Raw genomic sequence first — 15966 nt, forward strand, 5'->3', positions numbered from 1 at the left:
TTCAAGGGAACCACTTTGTGCTACCTCTTTATTGTCACTCTTTACCCCACCCACAACCCTTAGCAACCACTAATTTGCTCCCCATTTCTTTAATTTTCTTCATTTCAGGATGGTAGGTTAATGGAATAATATAGTTTAAATTTTTTTGAGACTGGCTCTTTTTCACTCAGCATAAAGACTTTGAGACCCATCTAAGAAGTTGTGTGTATCAGCAGTTTCGTCATTTTCATTGCTGAATAAGTATTCCATGCTATGGATGTACCGCAGTTTGTCCATTTACCCGCTGAAGGACATTCAGGGTGTTTCTAGTTTTCGTCTATTACACATAAAGCGACTGTGAATATTTGTGTACAGATTTTTGTGTGAACATAAGTTTTCATTTTTTTTTAGGATAAATGCCCAATACTCTTGCGATTCTTAAAGATGGAAATATCCATGTATCATATACTAGTGACCGTGAAAATAGTAAATATTTAGAAAAGATGTTTTCAGTTTTATTTTCTGTATCAAGCGAAATTTTTCATCAACTTAAAAAAGTGCAGAGAGGTAAGTTTATTAGCTATGAGAGGCAAAGTGGGGTAGTTAGAAACCTTCCCTCTAGACTAGTTGCCTGTTCACCTCTGAGAACTCAGTTTCTTCCTCAAAAAATGAGGAAGATGGACCAGATTTCTTTCGGGATTTCTGTGAGGTCTAACATTCTATGAGGTCGGAGCTGGCTGCCACACTTTCCCTATTTTCACTTGTATGACGATGCTTAAGCAAGCTAATTGTTTATCAAATTTGATTTTGTGAAGTGCTTGGATATTTGAGTTAGTTGTAAAAGTGTGGAAAATAAACTTTGTAAAGATATTTAATACTATGGAGGGTTACTTGCTAGTAGGTCATGCTGAATGGGTCATCAAATCTCAAGGTTAGATGTAATTCTAACACCCCACCACTTAGCTACTGAAGAGTGATTGATTAATTGTAAAGAGCAACTTTTTGTAAATTCATCTTTTTATGTCCTTTCATCAAGATCTTCACAGTAGAGCTGGATTAGCCCCTCAAACATACACATTGCATACACAGCAAGCAAGAGATTTCTAGAACTCACAAGAATGGGGATCGAGCGGAATCTCTTAAAAATGTTTCGTGCCTATAAAAATGAATGCAACAAGGAGTAGTTTTGGTGTAACGAGCTGTTATATGTAGAAGGGGCCTGGAAGAAGCTTCAAGGAAAGACACCAATAAAATAGAGATATTTGACAGCGTGATGTGTTAGGATAATGAGAGACCTGCCAATAAGTTGCTCAAGTTCCAAATCTAGATTAGCAATGACTGGATATATTAGATTATCCAGAAACTGGTCTCATTTTTTATCCTATTTGTCCATCTGTCTCTTCCATATGATCTTCATGCCCTAACTACTCCATACAAACAGCAGCCTGGTGGGTAAGGAAACTGAGTGAAGGAGGCTGAGTATAAGGCAATAGGGAGAGGTAGAGACTGGGAATGAGAGCATAGGACTTGTCTAAAAAGGGCAATGATTATACGAATTTTGGCTCCATGGAAAGGTGGGCCCAGCATTCCCAGAGCTCCTGATTTTAGTTCCAGATTATGTATGTGAATATTTTATATGTCGGAAGCTCTAGTGAGTGGTTAAGCACCCTTCTCTGGAGTCACACTACCTGGATTAAAATCCCACCTCTCCCACTTATTAGCTGTTGGACCTTTGACAAATATATATATTTTTAACTTCTTTGTGCCTCAATTTCCTTATTTGTAAATGGGAATAATACTAGTAATACTTCACAGGAGTGTTATGAAATTTAAATAAGTTAATATATGCAAATCACTTAGAACAGTGTCTGTTATGTTGAACGGTCTCAATATGTGTTAGCTATTATGATTCTGATTAAAACAGGAAGGGGATCAAATGAAAGGTTTGTAGGCCCAAGGCACCTATGGACTGCCAGTTTGCAACCTTTGACCCCGTGAATTTAAGGGGGAAACAGAGGCCCACAAAGGTTAAACGAAAATGCCAAGGTCAATCAGTAAGTTAGGGGCAAGTTGTCACTGGGATCCAGGTTCTTCCCACTGCACTGTGTCCTTTTAAAGGATAAGAAAGAGTCCTAGGAGGGGCTGCCCCTTGTGAGTGTCCTTCACAAAGACAATGGCTAGATGAAATGTGGTGGCAGTAGCTGGTAATAATGAAATAGATTTGCACATAGTGACATGAATGGGCCTTTATAATACCGTGTTAGGAAACAAATAAGAAACACAATAGTAGCATTCACGTAAATTCAGAGTAAATGCACACAAAAAGACAATACAGATATTATAAGGATGCATACAAACAAAAGGGCACATTACAAATCCATTCGAGTGGTTTTGCCTATGCAGGGAGAACAATGAGCATGGGATATGGGGATAACATAGAGTAAAGAGAACAGGAGAGGGGCCTTGCACAGACCAGCGATAATGTGCTGTGAACTAGGAGTATGATTAACTCAACTTTCTCCACATGAACCCCTCTCCCCCACCTTGTCCTCCCCCAGAGAGCCTCCTTTCAACCTTCTTCCCCCTCAGTCCTTTTCCATACTACCTGGCACATTGTCTTCCAGGTTCAAAGAGGATCTGCCTTCTGAGTGCTCCACAAAGCCCAAGAACAGGCTGACGTTCCCCACCTCCCTGAACAGCCGGCGGTGGATATTTGTGAGAAAGGGACTGGATGACTTCAGGAAAGGCTGCCCGCCTTGCGAAGGTGTGATCACTCAGGGCCCTTGGGAACACTTCCTCCCTCACGTTTATCACAGAGTTCTCCGACCTGCACCCCAAAAGAGGCAGAACAAGCTGCCCAAGGAAGCAGCCCTGTTTTCAAAGCTCTCACCAACCCAGCAGGCACGAAAGGCATTCCTGGAGGACATTGAAGCCCAACTGACCCCGCACCCCTTTGCTCTTTCCCCGAATCTGGAAGAAGATATGCCTGCAGAGGTGACATCCCGTCCTAGGGTTGTGGGAGGGCCTTCACTGGGGCCTTGAAAATAATTCTCTTTAGGTGCCTGGGGAGCTTCCTTGGGGGGATGACATGTTTAAGGGGGAGGGGCGAAGAATGTCTCCCCAGGGTGGGAGTTCTCTGTGTGGGCTGGAGCAGCCTCCCTTTCTCTGCCCTCAGGAAACACAACCAGCAGCAACGTGTACCCATCTCCCTTTGCTTCCTGCGAAACCACACAACTTATAAAGATCCTGCACACTGGAGACCTTCTACTTCTCTTCCCCTGAACTTCTACCAGTCTCCTTTGCTGTGGGGGACAGAATACAATGGGAGAGAGAGTTGTTCAGTCTTGCTTTTGTCACTTTAACCTGGTCTTAGGAGGTGTCGTAAGTACTTACAAGCTGATGGGTAGAAGGCATATGAGAACCTGAAAGGCCATAGTGAAAATTCACCAAATCATCAGAGTTGGGCAGCAGCTACGTTGTGTCACCAAGGTCCCAGGCATGTTTTGACTTTCAGCTCCATAGTCCTTAGCACATGCCTCTTGTTCTTGTATCTCAAAATGGCTTCCACACCTCCAGGCATCCAGCCTGTCTTTCAAATAAGAAGGGGGAAGGGACAAAGGTTAAAGGGTGCATGCCAGCTGACTCTGCCTTTTAACTAGGCAAATATAGTTGACCCTTGAACAACAGAATTGAACTGCACAGGTCCACTTATATGGATTTTTTTCCAATAACTACACAGTGAGCATGACAGTTGTTCAGACAGGTGAACTCTGCAAAGCCCCTTCCTACTCAGAGTAAAGTCCTTGCCATCATCGAAAATGCCCTGTGTGTTCTACTCTCCACCACTCACCTCCTCTGCTCCCCCTCCAACCTGACCACCTACTCCTCTCTCTCACCTCACTGCGGCCACTCTGGCCTCCTACTTGCTTCGTGAACATTGCACGCATGTCCAATTCAGATCTCTGTTCTGTGTCTGGGACACTTGCCCCGGATGTCTGCCTGGCTCACTTCTTCCCTTCCTTCAGATCTTTGCTCCGATGTCTCCTAACTGAAGAGACCTATGTAAAATAATACTTCCCTTTCACTCTCATTCTCTATCTTTATAATGATGTATTTTTCATCATAGCACTTGTCACCACAGGGCTCCTCACTAGAATAAAAGCTCTACAAGGGTAGGGACTTTATCTGTGTTTTTCACTATGTACCATCAATATCTGTCATATGGTAAACACTCAGTACATTTTTATGAATAATGAATAAATGGGTAAATAAATGATCAGTGGCAGAGGAGTCAGTAGAAAGGACAACTGGAATTTCTAATCCATTATTTTCTACTGGGCCTTTCCTGCACTGCCTCATGCAGGCCAGAGCTTCTGAGTCCATGACAGATTGTTTCCACATATCCTAGGATGGGACTGTGGCCCTTATTTCCATGTCTGACCTCCAAAACTAGGTATGTTGGCTTTTTTTCTGAAGCCAGATCTCCTTTTGTGATGCTACAATGACCACCGGCAGCTCAAGATTTAAATTCTACCCAGAAAAAGAATACCTCTTTTTGCCTGGTCACAGCGAAATTCCATAACCTAATTCCCATGGGTCCAACTTGGGATATGTGCCCATTCCTAACTAGTCACTGTACTCCTGATTGGCCTGGCCTGCTTCTGGAGTGAGAATGGGGTCAGGCCAATGAGGACTGAGGTGGCTCTCAAAGAAAAATCTAGATACTGTCATTTGTATGAGGAAAAATGGATGCTGGGCAGTGAAAGACCACAGAGATCCTCTGGAGGTACCTCGCTCAGTGGGGGCAGTTGGAGACCGGGGTAGATCCAGAGGCACTATTCCATTTAGAGGAGGTAGAACTTCAGTACAAAGGTTGCCTACCTGATGTCTGGGTGATGGAAGTCTACCCACAGCACCCAGGACAGAACTTGCACGGAAACTGATGAACAGCACTGGCCAACTGGAAAGGAAAAGCAAAGGAGCCAGTTGGTCTCTTCTGTTTTAGGATCAAGGGGCCCCATGTTTCAGCACATTTTTCTGTCCTCCAAAACTGTTTTCTTTTTGTAGCTCTTCTTAAAGGTGCTGGAGGTGCTGGATCCTGACAAGAAACTGGAAGAAACATGGGCTTATTGTCAGGGTGTCAGGAAAAGAGCAGAGGAACCCATAAAGCGTTTAAAGAAACATTCTGCCCAAGTCTACTTGGGACTGTAAGTATTGTTCTTAACCCCTCGCTCATTCCTGTCACCTGATGAAACAGTCTAGGAGTTACCTTCTTAAAGTTCCTCATCTTTAGAATAATTTGGAGAAGCAAAAGTAACTAAGTTCCCGAGGAGGAGGGAAAGGATCCTTGAGTTCTCCTCTAGTGTTTGGTTCATACGTGGATGTGAATTATCCATTAATGGAGCAAACATGGGTGTGTCTAAATGACTCTAGGAGAGCTGTTGGAGAAGAGGAAACTGCAGAAAACCTGAATAATTGACCAATAATGGTTTTTTGAATTATTTATGGCAAAAGCTCTTTTATTCAATGTGGCTGGGACCAGTAGTTGATAGGATAACAGCAATAAAAAGTTAATACAGAGAATCGTAAATGATGGCATTTAAGTACTTAAAATATTTTATTTTACGCTAAAACATCACTTACTAGTATTTTAATGTAAAGCCTTTTTTGAGTATGGGTCTGCTGCTTGGATGTCCAAGTCATCTTTTATTGTGCATAAATCACACCAGTAATACCACATTCATCGAACATTTCCAAAGCATTAAGCTTGATTTTCATAGAAGCAAACGTTTTTTGTACCACACTCTTGTTTTCCCAACTCATGCCATATTTAATTTAAAATGTAAATGTACTGGTAAGTATATCTGACATAGATTTGGGATATGCATTTGACCTTTGAAATTAAATGATGTCACTGGCAGGCACTGAAAAGTGTGGGTGAACAGCACCCAGACCACTGGTGGAGGACCCAGAATCAGGGTCAAGGTGTTTGGAAGGGGCAGTAGAAGACCTTTGCTAGTCACACCAGTTACCTGCATGGAGGGGGAATGAGGAAGAGTTCATTGTATTAAATTATATGTGTTTGTTAGGGTGAGACACACGATGACAGGAATACCACTGCTGTGATGCTTGAGGCCCCTCAGAGTACCCCCTGGTAAATTTGGGGAAAACCACTGGGCATGCTTACCTCATCTGCTCTTCTTCCGCTGGGAAGCAAGATGGCCCGTAAGAAGCACAAGTTTTCCTCTGCTCCTCCCTTCTTGGGGGAAGCCCCACCCTGGTCCACCCTACTGGGTCCTGGGTGGGACAGTCTGCCCATTTCTAGTTTCAGTGACAAGTCATTTTGGACCTAAACCTATGTCCGCCAACATGGCTGCTGTCAGTAATAAAGGTGACATTTTGGCTTTCATCTTTGCTCTTTGTATTATTTTCAAGTTGCTCAGAACCTGGGTGGGGAAGAAGGAGGGGTGTTATATGAAGGGATCCCCTTGGAGACTCCAACATCATGGGTCAGTGTGGCCCTGTGAGCATCTTTGAATTATTGACCCTCGATGAACCATTTGCTAGTTCTCATGGTGTGTGATTTATCTCAAATTTTTAAAAGAAGCCATTGAAGAGAGAGAGCTTAATTGAGGATGAAGGGTGACTGCATTTGGTATGATCAGATTTACATTTTGAAATGACCATTTTGGTTTCAGTGTAGAGAATGGGTTAGGGATTGGGGGTTCAGAGTCTTAAGAGAAGGTGCAGAGACACCAGTGAAGAGCCTCCTGCAGCAGTCCAGAGAAGACAGAGTTAAAATCTACCAGACATATGAATGAGCTGGAATTTTAGGGATGGGGGAGAGAGAAGTCAAGGATGTCTCCTACTTGTCAAGATTATCTGAGGCCTTGGCAGATTCCAAGCATAGTAATTTGGGCTTTTACCAGGAACATGTCTTAATAAATCATACTTATAATCTTAAAAATCAACTTATAATGGTAAAATGTTATCTAAGTTTTAATTGTTATAACTAATCATGGTATACTTGTCATTATGATGTTGATAATAGGAATATAATCTTTGAAAATTAACATAATTACTGTAAATTTGCAAGGAGCTGTTTGAAACACTTGTATTATGATCCCCTTTTCCCAAGATACTGTTTGAAATCGACTTGGATTCATGGTGGCTCATATTGTACTTCTCTGATGATTCCTTTACCTTTAGTCCCAAGAAGATTCCTCTATCACATCCAGGCCAATGGCTTTACGAAGAGAAGAAACCAAGTGAAATGGATTTGCTCCATGAAGATGGTCCTCTTCCTTGTGAAAATGTACGCAAAGGAGTTAGTGACTTCTGCAACTGGGCTACTAATATTGTAAGTTAGTAGTGGTACTTGCAACTTACTTTTTAAAGTCAAGCTCAAAGTTACTTTTATTAAAAAATAGTTCGATATAATCTAAGTCAAATAATCAAAGTCATAAAGGAATCTTTATGACTCTCCCACCATTTATAATAGAAAAGTTTCTTGTAGATGAAATTTCCAGAAAGTGTGCAGCCAATTTGAATGTTTACTGTTTATATCTCACATCATTGCGGTTGTTTCATATTTGAATGCGTATCTTCCCCCCCTACCCACCAGCTTAATTGAGATACAATCGACATATAACATTGTGTATGTTTGAGGTTTAGTGTGATAATTTGATACAAGAATATATTGCAAAATGATTACCACAATAGGGTTAGTTAATACATCCATCACCTCACATATTACTTTTTTTTTTGTGGTGAGAACATTTAAGATCTACTTTCTTAGCAACTTTCAAGTATACAATGAAATATTGTTAACTATAGTCACCATGCTGTACCTTACATCCTTTGAACTTATAACTGGATTTTGTACCCTTTGGCCAACATCCTCCCATTCCCCCAATATATTGTTTCATATTTTTATGTTCCATTTCAATATAAGGATATTCTTTTCTTTCTTTCCTTCACTCCTACAACTCATTTTTCCCAGCTATTATTTTTGGGCAGCTAGGCTTGACTACATTTACTAAAAGTTTTTCCTGACACGAAAAGAGTTTTGACTCAGTTATCAAGGTCTTTCCTTGTCCTCCTTCCAAGAACATATTTAGTTATATATTCCTGTTCCCAAGTCCCTATAGATGTCTAGATTCCCAATGCTTTTCCTGGATTCGAGACCTAGAATTTGCAAGATCCCTCCCCCAATTTTTAATGAATTCATCAGTTTTAGTCAATGTGTTATTTAGGATTATTTCATTGGCAAGTGACTGAAATAGTCAAACTGAGTTGAGGGATAAAAGGGAACCATCCAGAAGTATTAGGAGCTGCAGGCACAGCTGGATCTAGGTGCTAAAATGTTTTTAGGCACCCTAAAAACATGCTCTCCCCTGTCTGACTCCATTTTCCTCAAATAATGACAAAAGCAGCCACTAAGAGTTCCAAGCTTACATTCTATCAGATAGCAATGTAAGTGGGGTAAAGAAGCAACTCTTTCGAAGAGGAAAAAGTCCAGGGCTCACTCTTACTGAACTAACCTGGGTCACATGTCTTGTGACTGAATTATCTACTATGAGTGGGGAAACGGACTGTGGTCATTGGCTAGTTCAGGTCACATGTCTAATCCTGAAGTGAAGAGGTGGACATGTCCTGCCCTGCTGCAACAGACGGACTGAGGTGGGAGAGGGAGGCTTCCTAGAGGGTAGATTAGAGTAAAGATGCTGGCCAAGGCAGATGATGCCCACCCTGCCTGGTGCCTGAACCACTGCCTGTCCATAATCTGGCTGGGTTGGATTACCTGAATCCCTGCTGTGGGCAGAACGAACACTGACATTTCTCAACATGTTTGGAAAATACTCCAAGGGATGTCACTGCTGTAAAGTGTTGGAGAAGTTTACTTTTGGTCAAACAGACTGAGTTTTTCCCAGTCCCGTTAACTCCCTCAGGGACCCACTGCTTCTTGTGGGTCCTAAATTGTCTCTTAAGGCACTGACAGAGCCTTTCAGACTCCAGATACAGTTGATCTTTGAATAACATGGGTCTGGACTGTGCTGGTACACTTATCTACGGATTTTATGTTAGGGACTTGAGAATCTGCGGGGTGGAGTATCCGTGGGAGGTCCTGGACTCCCCGCCCCGCCCCGCACCCCCCCCATGAATACCAAGGCTAGTTAAGTTTTGGGGGAGTCAAGAGTTATACAGGATTTTCAACTGTATGGGAGGTCGGCACCCCTAACTGTGCCAACAGGGCACCCCTGTTGTTCAAAGATCAGCTGTACTTCTTGTCTCCAATCAGTGCTGACTGAGCATTTTCTACTTCTCTTCCAAACTACCTCTTTCCCAGCCATGGTCAAACGCCTCCCTTAGATTGAAGAAGAAAGCAAGGAGCATTTCACCATTTGTCCTTGACTCACACAATGTGATATTCTTCCAGGGAAGCTCAAACATTGATGAAAAGTTCATCCTGAAACAGTTTGCCGTTGACTATCAGAGCAAACCAAGCTGTAATGTGCTGAACGTGATGAGACTCAACCAGGTTCCTTTGGAACTAAAGAAGAGTGTGGGGCTCAATAAACTTCAGGAGCCAGAATTTTTCCAGAAACTTAACCATGAGCGGAAACTCCAGAAGCTGCAGGTAATTACAAAAGGGGAGAAGTCTGAAAAATCAAAGAAAATTAAGTTGTATTAAAATCTTGAATGTTCTTAAATTCTGACACCTGTCTTTTTCAGTAGAATTCTTAATTTTTTTTGCTGTTTAATAAATATGTATTAAATTAATGAATATTTAATACATACAACCAAGTTATACAAACAATGCATGTCATTCAGCATTATTGTCAACATCTGAACAGTCATTATTTTATGTGTTTTATATGTTGAAATTCTAACAGTGGAAATACATGTGAATGTTTATCATTGTAAGAGTGAAATGCTGAAATTAATGATTGTGAACTGTTTATTTTATGTCTGAAGAATTCTTGAATTTTTAGGAGGGTCTTACTGACCACGAACCATCATTCTTGATCACATGCTTGCCTGATCATTAATTACTCACTCCGTTTTCCAGTACCAATTTCCTGTGAAAACAGAAGAACAAAGTAACAGGAGAAATAATATGTTATGTTCCAAGGGGAAGTTTTATGGGCCCCTAAGTATTTTACCAGTTTTAACACATGTGTTACTGCAAATATATACACAAATCAAATGTGCCAGTCTAACAGACTTAAGTGCCTAAGTGAGAGTTGGTAAGGGTGGAGAGGAGAGAGAGTTCCTTTCTCTGAAAGTGAAAAACAATATATTATCCCTAATTACTCTCTGCTTTTTACACATAATCTTTGATACTGTATTTCCACTATTTTGGACATAGTAACTTTGTCTTTTACAATGGAACACAATCAACTGACCTGTTTTTACATACATAATGTTTTCTATCCTTGACTCTTGCATAAAGTTTATGAAATTTATACGTTCCATCTCCTCTCATCTTTCTTAAGGGTAAAATGTAAACTGATGCTGGACAGGCAAATTATGTCCTTCACACTGCTTGAAACACTGCTTGTCCTGAATCTGGGCTGAATGAAATTGCTCAATTTCCTGTACTTACAAATAATTGCGCAAACACTGCTTTATAAACCACTGTCGTTATTGCCAAAATTGAACTTTTTACTGGCAGACGGAGAGTCACTATGCAAAATTTCAAAATATATTTCCACGTGATCCTTCTGCCTGAAGGACTTTCTTTAACAATTCTAGTTTAGTTCTGCTGATGAATTTTTTCAGTTTTTGTATATCTGAAAATGTCCTTATTCTGCTTTCATTTTAAAAGAAATATTTGTGGGTATAGAATTCTAGGTTCACAGTGTTTGGTTTGTTTGTTTTCAGAACTTGAATGACATTGCTTCATTGTTTTCTTGGTTGTTGATTCTGATGAGAAATCTGTCATTTTATCTTTGTTTTTCTAAATATGTTTATTTCCTTTGCTGCTTTTAACATTTTCTCTTTGTCACTGGTTTTGAGTAGTGCGATTATTACCTTTGTGTATATTTTTTCATGTTTCTTGTGCTCGGAGATTGCTTAGCCTCTTTGATCCAGAGGTTTATGGTTTTCATCAAATTTGGAAAAATTTTGACCATTATTTCTCAAAAAAATTTTTTGTTTCTTAGCACCCCTTCCCTGACTCTAATTACATGTAATTAAGCTGCGTGAAGTTGTCTCACAGCTTACTGCTACACTCTTCAGTTTTTTATTCTGTTTTCTCTCTGTTTCTATTGTTATGTCTTAAAATTCTCCAATCTTTTTTTTTTTTTTCCTGGAATGTCTAATCTAATGTTAATTTCATTCAGTATATTTTTCATCTCATACATTATAATTTTAATCTCCAGAAGTTTGACTTGGGTCTTTTTTTTATATCTTCCATGTCTCAACTTAATCTTTTGAACATATGAAATACAGTTATAATAACTTTTTTGATGTTCTTGTCTGCTAATTCTAACTGATCAGTTCTGTGCGAGTGTCCATTAATTGATTTTTCTCCTCATTGTGGATCATCTTTTCATGCCTTTCTGCATGTCTTGTGTTTTTTGAGTAGATGCCAGGCATGGCAAATTTTACTTTATTGGATGCTAGGTATTTTTTTTTGTATTCCTATAAATTTGAGTTTTGTCCTGGGATGTAGTTAAAGTTATTTGGAAAAGTTTGATCCTATTGGCTCTTCCTTTTAAGATCTGTTGGGAAGGACCAAACTATATTCAGTCTAGGGGTAATTTTTTACTGCCAAGGCAAGACCCTTCTGTGTATTCTACCCCGCGTCCTGTGAATTTTTAGGTTTTCCAGGAGAGAACGGGCACGGTCCCTGCCCCTGTGTGCATGCCAGGCACTGCTCCCTCTAATGCTTTCTGTTGGTTCTTTCCCAGACTTCAGGTCGTTTCCTCCCACACATACATAGCTGAAGACTGTGCAAACCTCTGGAGTGCTCTCTCTGTGCAGCTCTGTCCTTTTTGTTTCTTTGTGCTGCAAACTTTAGCTGCATTGGTCTCTCTGGACTCTCAGTTCTGTGTCTTCAACTCAGAGAATCCACTGGGCCTTTCTGGGGTTCCTCCCTGCATTGTGAAATGGAAACTCTCTCAAGACAATGAGCTGGAGCAATTGTGGGTCTTATCTGTTTGTTTCTTTTCTCTCAGGGATCACTGCTCTTCGTTATTTGATGTCCAGTATCTTACAAACCATTGTTTCATATGTGTGTGTGTGTGTGTGTGTGTGTGTGTGTGTGTGCGCGCGTGTGTGCGGGTGCGTGTATACACACACTGTTCTTCGGTTGTTGCAGGCTGGAGGGTAAATCTAGTCCCTCTTTCAGAAGTAGAAGTCCCATCTTTATTTTTTTACCCCACATACTTTCAGGCCTTCTACAGTCTGCTCTTCGGTGTCCTTTAAAACTCTGAGCTTTCCCACTACCTTAACTTTTGCTCACAATATTCTCTCTGTCTGAAGTGCCCCTGTTCCCACATCTACATCCTTTAGACACAGGTCACATGCCAATCTTTCTATGGGTTTTCTCTAGGCCTTTTAGTTGATATTAATTTACTCTTACTTCTAATCTCTCACAGCCATCTGTATGTCTATTGTAATATAGCTCTCTTTATCCCTGTATATTCATTCATTCATTCGTTTATAAATTTATTCAACAAACATTTCTGAGCTTCTACTACTATGTGCCAAAAAGTGCTGAGAGCAAGTGAAAGACTGTCACCTGCACTCAAGGAAAGTCTAGTAGAATCAACAGCTAAATGATTAACTATAATGAAATTATGTCATGGTTCATACATAGGACATAGGAAGAAGTAATCAGTTTCACCAAGCATCGGGTGAGGATAGGTACATGGTTAAGGCATCATAGAAGAAATTGTGTTTGTACTGAGTCTTGAAAGAACACCAGTCACCCAAAGACATACCACATTCTGGAACCGAAGTTCTTCAGCAGAGCAGTGCTGCCGTTGCCACTCCTCTCTCTTCCTTTCTTTTTCTTCTCTCTGCTTCCCTCTTTCCTTTAATTCAGTGGTTCTCAACCAAGGGCGATTTTGCCCTTTCTTCTCTTACCATCCACCCAGAGACTTTTGACAATGTCTGAAGATGACATTATTTTTTAACATATCACAACTAAGCACTTATTATACTGTTTAAGAAGAGAAGTAATTGCAGTAGTATTTCAGAAACTATATCTTTTTACAAAATGTAATATGTACTCATAGACTCTAAACTGGATTTAAAATATATAATCTCCAAAAGAAAATATTCAACTCAAGATAACTTTTAATGTAAGTGAAATATAACAAGATTTTTAAATTCATCATCATATTTTTCACAACACAATGTACAGAAATTTGCAAACTTCCTGTACAGAGCAGTATAATCTTTACTCTTGAGCAAGGTTTTCAATAACACATAGGTAATCTTCCACAAATTCCAGCTGTTCATGTTTCATGCTTATTTCTGTTTGGTTCATCTCATTTTTCAATTCTTCAGGTCTGAGACGTTTTCTCATTTTAGCAAGATCTTTCTGCTTTTTCCTATACAGGCTAAGTAATCTTCTTTTAATATCCAGTCTATAGCTTCTGTATTGTTCAGCATCACTCATGTCAGTTACCAGTAGTAGTCAAAGAATTTTATAAACCCATCTAGCATGTTGCTTATTTATTTAGAACTTTTGTTGTGCCTCTATTGCCATATCTTTACTGAATCCTTAACTTTTCCCAGGAAAAACAGGGCAAATCTTGACAAAGCTTCACCAGGACAAAGTCTTTTAATTTCACATAGCATTTGGATGTATCTTCCTCTGTAATTTCAAGAACATAATGTAGTATCTGCTTCTTGAAAGAGTTGAACACCATGGCCTTGACCTTGAAATGGAGTCAATATCAACATCTGACTTGCACATAGTCGGGTTTTGTCTGGGTATGAAGAATAATTATAGACTGTCATGTAGCCTACAGTCACTAAGAGCATAGTTCCATCCTTATCATACTTCTCAAATAGTGGAAAGTTAGTACCATCTTTCTTTCATCATCCACATCAATAAAGTTAGCAGTTTCAATAAACCACATAAAAACGTTTTGAAGCTTTTCATGATATTCTTGAAAGTCCTTACATGTCATGTCAGCCTTGCATATCTGAAAGGTAAAGTTTTCTCCTCCTGTTGGGCTTAGAACAGAGTATGAATGTATGGAGTAAGGTTCCAAATGGCTTGAAATCAACTTTTTCCAGCAAATAAATCATTTGTTTGTGCAAAACCCAGGTGGAATGATTTGTCTAATTTTCTCTCACATCATCTGCCTCTACACGAAGTTCTCATAAACTTTCGAAGCATATTCAACAGGGAACATTGTTGACAGGCTACCAGCAATACAGTATAACAGAATCTTCAGACCCTTATAACTAAAAGTCATTTCATCATCCCAAAAGAATTGATGGGTATATTCAGGAAAGAAGTTTAATGTCATTCTCAAGATCTTCAAGAAAACAAACTAATTTTAGTTCAATTGCTGTTTTGGTATTAAATTTGTACTTTGCCAGTTTCTTCTCCATTGCACTCTTGTATTCAACCAAAAATTTCTTCATTGCACCAAATCCCACCATTTCCAAGCTGCAAGCACTCACGGCTGAGGACAGACGATGGAGATGACATTTTTGGTTGCTACAACTTGGGGTGTGCTACTGGCATCTAGTCAGTAGAGGCCAGAAATGCTGCTAAACATCCTACAGTGCATAGGACAGTCCCCACTACTCACTGCAACAAAGAATTATCCCACTCAAAATGTCAGTGCCAAAGTTAAGGAACATGACTAATTCAACAAATATTTATTGAGCACCTATCGTATCCTAGATATTGTTCTTGATGCCTAGGGGAGGTAGCAGGGGACAATCTCACAACTTTACATTTTAGAGGGTGAGAGGAGAGACAATCAGAAAAATATATAACATATTAAATGGTGATAGGCGTCATTAAGAAGAATGAGACAGGCACAGAAGACAAGAACTGTTGTGAGGGGGTTACAATTTTTAAGTTGGGTGTTTGGGAAAGATACTGCTGAGAAGATGACTTGAAATAGGTAAGATGACAAAATACCTTCATGTGGTTCTTTTAAGGAAGAGCATTATGGCAGAGAGAAGGGTGGGCGCAAAGACTCTGAGGCAGAGCATGATGAATTTGCTCTAGAAATAGCAAGGAGGTCAATATGGTTAGAATAGAGGGATCGCAATGCTGAATGTAGCTCTGAGAAGGGATTTCCACCCCCTCTGCTGTGTCTCATCCTCTCTGCTTTGGATAGGTGTACCTAGCTTGACCCTAGAATGCCCCCTCCCCCACATTCCATCTCATAGTTTAAATGTGAGTGAGAAGGGAGAAGGGCAGAATCTTTATGTTTTGTGTTTCTTTGTCCTGCCCAAGCATTAGACCCTTTTGATGAGACTGTGTGTGGGTGTTGCATCCATAATATTGGGCTATAAACCAACAAATGGGATATAAACCAACTAAGGAATGGGAAAAAGAGAGGACTGATATCTATTTTTCTTCCTCTTTCTCTCTTCCAATTAAAGAGGCAAGAGATTGGTGTTGAACAGCATTTTGATCAAAAGTAGTGTAGCATTTACAAGGCTGAGCACAGTGCCGGGCTCATAGTAAGGCTAATAACATCATTTGGGTTGACCGAGTATTGTTTAAGGTCATTACCCTTTGGTGAAATATGTAATTTTTACATGAATTCTAGCTGCTTTACATAATTCTCTACTTTAATCTTCTCAACAACACCACTATGGGGTCGATACTATTATCTTACAGATGAAGAATTTAAGAAACTTGCCTACAGACTCATAGCTACTAAGAGGGGGAGGCTGGGTTTGAACCCAGATCTGTCTAAATCCAAAGACCATGCTTAACCACCACACCACAGTTCATGTTACCTTTGTAAATCAAAGCATACTGAAACTTCA

General features: G+C 40.0%; 1 protein-coding gene and 1 pseudogene across 3 annotated transcripts in view; one reads left to right on the top strand and one right to left on the bottom strand.

Annotated features, from left to right (window-relative positions):
- FAM47E (family with sequence similarity 47 member E) overlaps nucleotides 1-15966 on the top strand; it is a 40885-nt gene that overhangs the window by 1907 nt on the left and 23012 nt on the right. For all 3 annotated transcript variants that reach the window (XM_039845492.1, XM_039845493.1, XM_039845494.1), the window contains exons 2-5: nucleotides 2604-2973; nucleotides 5047-5186; nucleotides 7189-7339; nucleotides 9419-9619. In XM_039845492.1, coding sequence (XP_039701426.1) covers nucleotides 2604-2973; nucleotides 5047-5186; nucleotides 7189-7339; nucleotides 9419-9619 — 862 coding nt within the window. The remainder of the gene's footprint in view (nucleotides 1-2603; nucleotides 2974-5046; nucleotides 5187-7188; nucleotides 7340-9418; nucleotides 9620-15966) is intronic.
- Nucleotides 13312-14613, bottom strand: LOC120588228 (histone acetyltransferase type B catalytic subunit-like; annotated as a pseudogene).

Source organism: Pteropus medius, unplaced genomic scaffold (assembly GCF_902729225.1).
Source record: "Pteropus medius unplaced genomic scaffold, Ma_sr-lr_union100, whole genome shotgun sequence".
Classification (NCBI taxonomy): domain Eukaryota; kingdom Metazoa; phylum Chordata; class Mammalia; order Chiroptera; family Pteropodidae; genus Pteropus; species Pteropus medius.